This window comes from Ammospiza nelsoni, chromosome 6, assembly GCF_027579445.1.
Source record: "Ammospiza nelsoni isolate bAmmNel1 chromosome 6, bAmmNel1.pri, whole genome shotgun sequence".
In the NCBI taxonomy this organism is placed as follows: Eukaryota; Metazoa; Chordata; class Aves; order Passeriformes; family Passerellidae; genus Ammospiza; species Ammospiza nelsoni.
The window spans coordinates 11,926,414-11,936,518 of record NC_080638.1 but is presented as its reverse complement, the minus strand read 5'-3'; the positions used below and the strand labels follow the sequence as shown (position 1 = coordinate 11,936,518).

At 50.4% G+C, this 10,105-nt stretch overlaps 1 protein-coding gene across 1 annotated transcript; it reads right to left on the bottom strand.

Moving 5' to 3' along the window:
* Positions 1 to 691: 691 nt before the first annotated feature.
* Positions 692 to 9,799, bottom strand: DRD4 (dopamine receptor D4). The gene is made up of 4 exons (XM_059474825.1): positions 9,569 to 9,799; positions 2,212 to 2,324; positions 1,320 to 1,867; positions 692 to 894 (listed from the first exon to the last, which is right to left on the bottom strand). Exons 1-4 carry the CDS (start codon positions 9,797 to 9,799, stop codon positions 692 to 694), a joined length of 1,095 nt encoding a protein of 364 aa, XP_059330808.1.
* Between the last annotated feature and the right edge of the window lie 306 nt (positions 9,800 to 10,105).

Below are 10,105 nucleotides of genomic sequence, written 5' to 3'. Positions count from 1 at the left end.
TCCCCTCTGAGCCTCAGCAACAAGCATCACCTGTCCCACTGGCCACTGTGGCTGTCGCTGCATGCAGGTTCACCTAAACATATGAAGGATTTTTTCTTGAGGCTGGAAATGGTTCCTGGCAGGAATTGTGTGGCTTCACAAGAAATTCTGGAGCACTAGCAATAACATTATGATGCCTTTGTAAGACCCTTGTTAAACATGAGTGAAATCAGGTTTTGGGTTTAAAATTATCAAGGATAAGGGGAAAGGAGATTGCATAGGTAGATTCACCCTCTCCTGCATATGGACATCTGGAAATGAGCTTGGTACCCTTGTCTTGTATGTGGACATCTGGGTAATTAGTTTAAACAGCCTTTTTTCCCCCAGACTCATGTCCCTGTCACTTCACAGCCCTGTTAATATCACCCCAGAAGCCAGAAGATTAGAAATTAGAATTATTATCCCTGCTTACATCAAACAGCAACCGTTAAAGAAGAGGCTACACTTGGCAGTTCCACTGGGAAGAGGATCCAAGCTGCATCCACTGGCCTTCACCTGTAACACCTTACTACAAGGACCTGGGGAGCCCCTTCAGCTGCAAGCTCTGCTCATCCTGCCCTCATCCCCAACAAAGACAGCAGACCAGAGGCAGAAATAGATCTTTAATGAACTATACAAAAAATGACCCAGTGGTTCCTCCTGCGCAGAGGGCTCAGCAGAAGAGGTGCAAGACTTTGCGGAAGAAGTTCCTGAACTCGGCGTTGAACACGGTGTAAATGATGGGGTTGAGAGCACTGTTGACGTAGCCCAGCCAAGTGACAGTGCTGGTGACTTGAGGGGGGATGGAGCAGGATTTGCAGAGTGCCCTGGTAATGTGCACCACAAAAAAAGGTGTCCAGCAGAAGAGGAAAGCACCTGCCAGGAGGACAATAAAGAGAGAAGGTGATGTGAATGTTCAAAAGAGTTTAATTTAACAAAGTCTGAGCCAAAAAAGACACAGCTTGGGCACTCAGGGAAAAGGCAGCAGTTGTGCTAACAAATGGAGTTGGGCTTATGCCCAGACAAAAAATTGGGATATTATTCCTGTCCTAAACTTTGATGAAAAGTCTTAAGTTAGTCTTGCTTTGGCTTTGAATGTAAGATATTGGGAGTCACAGGTTTGCCTTGGAGGGAGGTTGTGTTACAGACACTGTATGTGTCTATATGTGTATGTGTTCTTTCCCAAGGGTGGTGGGTTTTGGCACTGCTCTGGATTGACCCAGGCCCTGCCAGTCTGAGTGCTGTGGTGTAACAAGGTGGCGCATTTTCCAGCCTCCCCAGCATCCCTGACAGCCACTCACCAACAACGACGGGCAGCACCCGCATGGCCTTGCGCTCCCGGCCGTTGATCTTGGCCTGCTTGCGCCCGTGCCCTGGGTGCGGGTACCTGAGGTGTGGGTAGGACACAGTCTGGATCCCACTGTTCATCCCACACTCCCCAGGGAGGCCGGCACGGGCATAGGGGCTGCACTCCAGCAGTCCCAGCCGGGTCTGCTCTCTCTCCATCAAGGTTGGGGGGTGATAGAGCTTCCTGTTGGCTCCGTGGATGCAGCCTCTCAGCTTGGCCTTCCGGGCTTCTTCCCAGCGCTTGAGTCCTTGGAACATGCCACAGTACAGAACCAGCATGACAGGGCATGGGATGAAGAAGGAGCAAATGGAGGAATACACGATGTAGTTGTCATCCTCCAGTTGGCACAAGCTGGGGTCCCGGTCTGGGACATTGTTGAGGCCAAATATGACTGGGGATGCCACAGCAAAGGCGAATATCCAGGTGGTGGATATAAGGATCAGCTGCCGCAGGTCGATCTGCCGCCGATTGTAGTTGAGTGGGATTTGAACAGCGATGAACCTGCCAACATAGCCCCGGGTGAGTCAGTCCTGGTGTGGTGGTGGCATCGTGGTAATGTAACCAAGGGATCCCAAACTCCTTGCCACTGTCCTTTCCCCCATTAATTCACTTTACTGACAGCCGAGGCCTGGGCTACAACCACAACAGCCAAGAGACAGCTCTGGGTCATCACACAACAAGATTTCAGCTTGGCCACCACTAATGGGACACAAACCTGATGGTGAAAGACATCAGGGCAGAACAGCCTCCTTAGGGGAGGGCAGAATCCTCCCTGCCTGGGACACTGGCAAGGGCCTATGGAAGCAGTGTGCTGCCCAGGCACAGCCAGAGCAGGAAGCACTCACCGATCCACACTGATAGCACACAGGTTGAAGATGGAGGCCGTGCACAGCATCACGTCCATGGTCATCAGGGCATCGCACAGCACTGTGCTGAGGGACCACACTCCTCCCTGGAACTGAAAAGATCCCTGGGGTCAGCAGACGCTGTGTCCTTTAAAATGACAGGAACATCGCCATGCCTGGGTGCCTCAGCCACTCATGTTTGCTCCAAACAAGCAGCCCAAAGCTGAGTGCTCCTCCCATAGCACGATGCTCCCAGTGCAGCAGCAGCACATGGGAATCAGCCCCACACAGAGCCCACAGTCTGCTCAGGGCTTGTGGCTCTGGCCTGTCTGGAGAACTGAGCTCTCAGACCATCAGTACAGCCAAGTGAGTCATACTGGGCAGAGAAATGGACACAGGACATTGCACTGCCTTGGATGAGGTCATGTACCCCCAAACTCCTCAAACTCCCAGTTCAGGACCTCAGGATCTCCCCAACAAAGCAATATTGGCTGCACAGCATCCTGAGCTCAGTCCCCAAGCAAGCAGAAGACAGAGCACAAAGCTCCTCTTCCACTTCTGTGTCCCAGCCACTCCAAGCCCCTGCATGCAGACTATGTGAAGAGTTTCTCTGTGTTACACAACTGTTCCACCCTGGCAGGCCAAGCACAAGTTCAGCTTCTGGAGACCAGGTCCAGGCAGTGAGTAACAACCTCTGATTCTCTCCCCACAGTCACAGGCACCAGGGCAGAGCAGCAGGGACCGGTGTCAGTGCTCTAAACCACCTGTAAGTGTTGACTCTGCCATTCTTGGTGATCTTCAGCTTGGTCATGTCTCAGCCAGCCAGCACAAGCTCTGCACAGCCTATAGCACAGGACAGGCAGCAGGACAGACAGAAGGACAGCAATGGCTGATGCTCATACAGCCAGAAACTACTTGCAACACTTTGTTCCAATCAAGTGCTTGTCTCAACCAGGTACAAACCCAGCTTGTTCTTTTAACATTAAAGCACTTTTTAGGCTGATACAGAAATAGGTCACCTCGATCCCATTCCTGTGCCATTATTCCCATGAGCTCCTTCAGCAGCAGCAGAGACCTATCAGTTTGCTTGCACCTGCACAGGTAAGCCAGGTAGCTCAATAGGCTGTCACCACAAGACAGCAGGGAATTTTTCCTCAGAGTTTGAGACTGTGAGGAAAATTCCTTTGGGTCCCTCTGCAGATACAGGTTAAAAACCCAATAAAATGTACAAATAAGTATGATTTTAGCTTGAAAAAAAAGTGTTCAGTAGCAATGGCCCCTTGACATGTCTGATTCAAACACTTTATTTTGATATTGCAAAATACCAAGCACTACCTGTACTTTCTATATGTTTTTATTAAAATATATATTATAGATATTACTAGAGTATATATATATTGCTGCAAGTAATATATTTAATTTTCTATGTATGTTTATCTACAGATAATGTGCATCACCTAATATATATAATTTATTACATATTTTTATCTATAGAAAATGTGCTGCATAAAAATTTTATATATATATATCCCAGGGACCTTTTTCTCTATAGCAATAGTCAGCCAGTGCTCATAGAGTCTAATGTTGCTGCCCTTTCATGTTGCAGGTTTCAGGAAGCAGGTATGGATTTGTTCCTGTACTGGTGCTAAACAACAGTTCTGGTTTCATTCATTCCAGCACAGAGTAGAGCCACATGGGGAACACACTCCACAGAACGCCTGGAAGGTGCTGAACCCCAGGCCCTGCCAGCCACAGGGCAGGCAGCTCTGCAGGGATTAATATCAGCCAGTAATGATGTCAAGCACAGGATTATGATTAGAGGAGCTGTAAAGCCAAAGGAGTCTCTGAAGTAACTGTTTTGCTATTTTTGTACAGCATCTCCTTGAGATACCTCCGGGGGAGCTCTGGAGTCAGACCTGTGTGCTTCAGTCAGCCTATTTTCTAGCACAATGCAGACACTCCAAACTGAATTTGGGACCTGAATCATCAAAAGCCAAATTTCTGCCAAGCTCACTGGGATCTTGACAGGTTCAGTTCAGCTTATGAGAGAGAAAAATTTGATTTTGGGCTGCAGTTTTCCAAACCTATTTGTGATTTGGGGGAACTAATTGATTCTGAAAAGGACAAAAGCTCTCGGTCTGCAGCACCATTGGATCATGTGAGATTAAAGTTGGGCACTTGGAAAATGCTATGAAACCCTTCCCTTTCCCCACCAACCCCCAAGACTCAGCTTTGGAGGAGGTGCTAGGAGAGAACTTCCCATTCTGTGGTGTTTGTCACCTGCCCACCTTGGCAAAACGTGCCAAGGACCCCTCTGATGGGAGAGTAACTTTGGATAAGAGGCTTTGCTGGGCCATGTGATTAAGGAGTACCTAATTCCAGGAGGCTGCAGCAGATTAGCCCATCAAGGTACACAGTGTAAAGATTTAGGGATCACAAACAACTCAAGCTTCCTTTAAGTGCTCCAGAGCAACTGAACCTCCAGCAGCTCTTTTGGTTCTCCACTTTTCCAGAATACAATGCAGAAGTTTTTATAGGATGCTGGATGGCAGGAGACAGACTTGGCTTCTCAAACCCTTGCAGCTGCCTTCCTAGTCAGCCCATTCTGGTATCCTTATTCCTCAGCACAGCTGATTTGTAAGGAAAACTCTGCCTTCTAAACCAGCCTGATGCCAGAAGAGCTCCTGAAGGCAGGAGCCAACACACAAAGCCAAAGGTTTTAGTTCTATTTCCTCTGATACCAGCCCTTGTCTCACTCCTCCCACATGCAGGGAACAGCAGGAGCCTGAAAGGAAATTAGGAGATGCCCATCTGGACTTTGAACAAGTATCTGCCTCAGTGCAGCCATGGCTCCAAGACATGGCATGGAGTGGGAAGGCTGTGACATGAGCTGGAAGAGGAACAGTCCTTGCCAGTGGGCAAAGTCCAGCATCAGAGCCAAAGAATTGTCTCCATGTCCACCAGAAGCTGACTTGGGGCTTTTTGTCATGAGTTGTGACAACTGTCACAGTCCCCAGAATACACAATGCAGCCTGCAAGGGGAGAGGAAGAAGAGGGAGTGGGACATAAGACAGAGGTGCCTCGTGTCTGCTCTGATGTTGTTTCTTAAATCATTGAGGTCAAAGTTTTTCAGAGATTATGAAAAAGCCTCATCATCCATCTGAGACATTATGAGGGCCAAGAATTTCAGGACACCTCTCCCAGTTACTGGTATCTGAAAAAAAACCCCTAAGCACTGGTTTGTAACTGCTGGCCTGTCTCAGCTCCCTGGTACTTTGTGTGGCTCAGACATCAGCCAGGCCCAGAATAACATCTATTTCCACTAAAACTGTAGCATTCTAGGAAAGACTAATCCCAAATCCTGCTGCAAACAAGCTGACATGTATTCACAGAGAGTCTGGGGAAATTTGGAGAGGGTAGAGGTCTGGCCTCTTATTAGAAGAGCTCCATCACAAGCACACAGAAAAAACTGCAAAATAGATGTTTTGATACCAAGCCAGTGACACCCTGAACGTTTTGGGCAGAACCCATCACCCTCAGCAAGATAAGAAGATAGCACATGAGGTTTTTACTGGCTGCTCCATCATCATGCCTGCTGGGAACACTCATCTTCCCTGACCTGAGAAGGAGCCAGGTAAACATGCAAATCTGCTAAAACTGTTTCCTCTTTTCCGTAATCACTTACACAGGTCTTAGTGGCAAAGATGTTTACATAACCAACACCCTCAGCTCCTGCCAGCAGCTTCCTGGCTCAGGCCTGTTCCACAGCCCTGCTGCTTGGCAGGGATTAGCAGAGAGCTGAGCACACAGGAGCAGCAGCTACAGGTTCAGGTACAGGTACAGGTGTGCTGCACAGCATAGTCCACGTGTGGAGCTTGTCCTGGTGCCTGCCATAATTGCTGGGATGCCTCCACTTGATGAAGGCTGTATAAACTCCTGCAAGTATCCCAGAGTCTTTGGGACTCCTGCCATTTTCAGTGTCTCTGGGAAGAGGAAGCTTGCCTCACAAGGCAGGCCTGTGGAGCCATGCAGCTCCCTCCCAAAGCCATCCAGAGCCAAGTGATATCCTGCAGTAACTCCACAGCACCATAGCTCTGCTTCCTCAGGTAACCCCTGGTTCGGTGCTACCAATGCTCCAGGGACTCTCTGGGATCTTCTCCTGGCCTCTCTTCACATAAAAGCAGAACTCTGCTCTTCAGGAATAACAGTTAATGCCTAAGAGTGCTCCAGGCCATCTCCTTCCCCCTTGCTTCCCATCACCCCTGCTTTTCTGGCACAGGATTGATTGATGGAAAGCACTTGACACACTCATCAGAAAGCCAAGGCTGGCAGAAGAGCAGTGCAACTTCCCCGTGAAAGTTACCATTACCTCTCCCCATCACACTGCTAAGACCTCAGATTCCCAAGCAGGCAGGAAGGTAAGTGCCTTTTGCCCACCAGGGCAGGCAGCTGTGAGTAATTGCAACTGGAAACATTGGAACATGTCTTTGTTTCACATTTGGATGAGTCCAGTGGAAGGAGAGTGTGTGTCCATAATTGCTGCCTTGTCTGAAATGAGCTTTCTTAACAACCAGAAATAAAACCCACGATCAAGGACTCTCCACTGTGCTCCAGCTTCAGAGAACAGCAGCAAAGGATCACCCACATACCACAGGAAGGAATCCCATCCCCACTGGGGCTTGGAGGAGATCTGTTCTTTGAGAGGGTGTCAGATGTCACCTCAAAAGTTAAGTCCCTCCTGCTGTCTTCTAAAGCTCTGACTTGAAGGAATGTTTCCAAAACTGGAACACAAGATGCCACCTCACAGGAAAACAGCACAAGGTGAGCAAATTTCTGCTGAATGAAAAAATGCTCAGTTTTTTGTTCTCTTCATGCTTATAAAGCAAAAACCCACTGCCTCAGCTGGTTCTCGAGTTTTCCAATAGGCCCTCAGAGTCCATCTTTACTGTATCAGGAGTTGTACTAAAGTTTAAAACAACAAAACAAAAGCCCCACACCAAGAATGAAGATTGAGGTGAACATTCAGGACTGTCCAGGCCATATTTTCAGTGGCTACCATGTTTGGTACAGAGTGCAAGCTGAAACCAAGCTAGTTTTAAAGAGCAACACTACCCCTTGCATCTTGCATCCCAACATCTAATTCTGAGTTTTGCCTCCAAGGAAAAAACAAAAAACAAAAACAAAAACAAAAAAACCAAAAAATACAAACAAACAAACAAACAAAAAAAAAAACACAAAAAAACCCAAAAAAACCCACAAAAATCCCATCCTCTGGCATGGATTCAGTGGTTACTCTCCCTTTTCCTTATTTCAGAACAAAATGAGTTGGAAATCCTGCACCAGTGTACAAAAGACAAAATGAAAATGGGCACCTGCAGGCTCTGAGCCCAGAGAAGCTTCCAGACATGGAATGGGAACTAGAGCTGGAGCTGCTCTACACATCAAAGCCCCACTGCCTGCTCGAGGCTCTCTCTCCCTCTCTCTCTCTCTCTCTCTCTCTCTCTCTGTAGCTGTTCCATACTTCCCTCACCTGCTCCATGCATTCCCTCTGAGAGCCAGGAGTGCAAATCCTGGTGCCTGTGCTCTTTTGTGCCTCTGAATGCCTGCCTGGCGGCAGGAGCTGCAGAGGATGGGAGGGAAAGACTTCTGTCATACAGCACCTACATTCTCCATGTTTAATATCCTGGGAGCAGAGACATGGAAGAATTCCCTCACAGAACTGATGTTTATGAATAGCCATGGAGGTGAATGTACCAAGTGTCACCACAAGCTGGACAGCACCAGTTTTTAAAGCTCATACAGGTATGAACACCTGTTACCTGAGAATCCAGAACTTGTGGAATGTCTGTGGTGTTCAAGAAATACTCCTGCCCCAGTGGAAGCATTTTCAGAGGTACCCCAGAATATGTTAACCTGTATTTTATATATTCCAGCAAAACTCCCACCTGCAGGCAAAAGGAAACCACTCTGGTGTTCATGACTGCCCATAGAGAGACCTGGGGACTGAAGGCATTGAGAGACAACAGAAAGAGGAAGGAAGAAAAGGGATCCCAATTAGCAAAAAGTAGCTGAGAAGAATGATGAAGAATATGCCTTTCTAACCACAGCAAAAAAGAGGTAATGAGGAAAAGCAAATCCACCAAAACCAAGAGCACAGTGGAAAAAGAGGGGACCTAATGCTCCAGTTCTTCCTTGGTTCTTCTCATGGGTCCCCAGATGAACCTGCTGCTCCACAATACCTGTCTCCAGAGAGGTCACAGTATCCTGGAAAATCCTAGGACGAGGTAGAGACCATTCTAAGCTCTAATCTGCAGCCTGCCTTGCTTAGGGGAGTACAGGCCTGCACAGTCAGGGCCTGCTCAGCCATGGGGTGCTCTGCATGGCTTGTGAAAGAGGACAAGAGGGGAGATGCTATTCCACAGCTGGGAAGAAGATTCACACTACCAGCTACCACCAGCATGGGTAGAAAAACCTGCTATTTGGCTCAGTGGATGCTTTCATCCTCTTGAGCAGGGAAGAGCCACTAGCTGGTACTAACAGGTTCTAAAACATCCCCCTGCAAGCACAATGGTTTATTTGTCCCTGGCAGTAAATGTTACAGAGAGAACTCAGCCTCAGGAGTGCCTGTTGTTCTTTCCCTCAGCTATCACAGTCTTGGGGGTGAACAGGTTTTGGGAGTGAACAGCAACTCTGCCCCATGTCCCTGAGCTGGCTCTCCACAACTGCCATCGCGTGCTGGGTCAGGCCTGTGCCAAGCAACAACCTACCAACCAAAGCCACCTTGGTGCAGGGTGACCAAATCCCATCCAGCCCCCGGAAAAGACAGCTTCTCCTTCTCAGCCAACATGGAAAGTTATTTCCTGGCTAAAGATGCTAAAGATCTCCCTTTATCACCAAGGCTCACTGTGTGCCAAACAGAGCACAGCACCTGTCTCTTCCTATACATTTGCTGACGGCAACCTGGACAGCGTGCAAGCCGAGGGACAGCGTGCAAGCCAAGGGACAGCACCCCGGTGCGCCTCCGCTCGGGGCATCTCCACTCGGCGCGGTTCGCACGGGATCCCAGGAACTCGCACGGCGCCGGCTCCGCTCCCCGCCGCCCGCGGTCCCGCAGCGCTGGGATGCGGTGACGCTCGCAGGTAAGAGCCGGGGGGTCTGACCGCCACATCCCGGGGGCAAAGCTGTCCCGGGAGGGGGAGCACTCCCGTGCCGGCGGGGTGGCGGTGGGGAGCAAAGCCGGAGAGCGGCTTGGACCCTCGGTACTTGGTCTCTTGCCCCCCGCTGCCTCGTAACCTGCAGGCTCGGCGGGCACACGAGCCCCAACCCGCCGTGCCCCGGTGTCCCCGGGCTGTCTCACCTCGGAGTAGACGTAGAGGGGCAGGACGAGGAGGGCGAGCAGCAGATCGGCCACGGCGAGGCTGACGATGAAGTAGTTGGTGGTGGTCTTGAGCGCCCGCTCCGTGCAGACGCTCAGACAGACGAGCCCGTTGCCGCCTACGATGAGGAGGATGAGGAGGATGCCGAGCACCAGGGCGGCGATGCTGTGGCCGGGTACGGCGGGCGGTGGTCCGGCGGTGCCGTTGCCCATGGCCCCGCGGCGCTGCCCCCGCAGCCCCGCGCACGGAGCCGGGCCGGCCGCCGGGAGCTGCCCGCCGAGCCGCGGGAGGAGCCTCCGCCGCCGCCCCGCCCGGCCCCGGTCCCGGCCCCGCGGGGACAACTGGGTCACCAAGCGGCTTAAGGGGTGGCGGGGGGGGGCAGGCTCCCGGTGTCCTGGCTCCCGGTGTCCCGGTGTCCCGAGCGCTGCAGAGGTCTTGCTGCGTTCTCACATGGTCTTGCTGCGTTCTCACACGGGGCTGTTCTCTTAAGCAATGTTAGAGGAAAGAATTGGAATTAG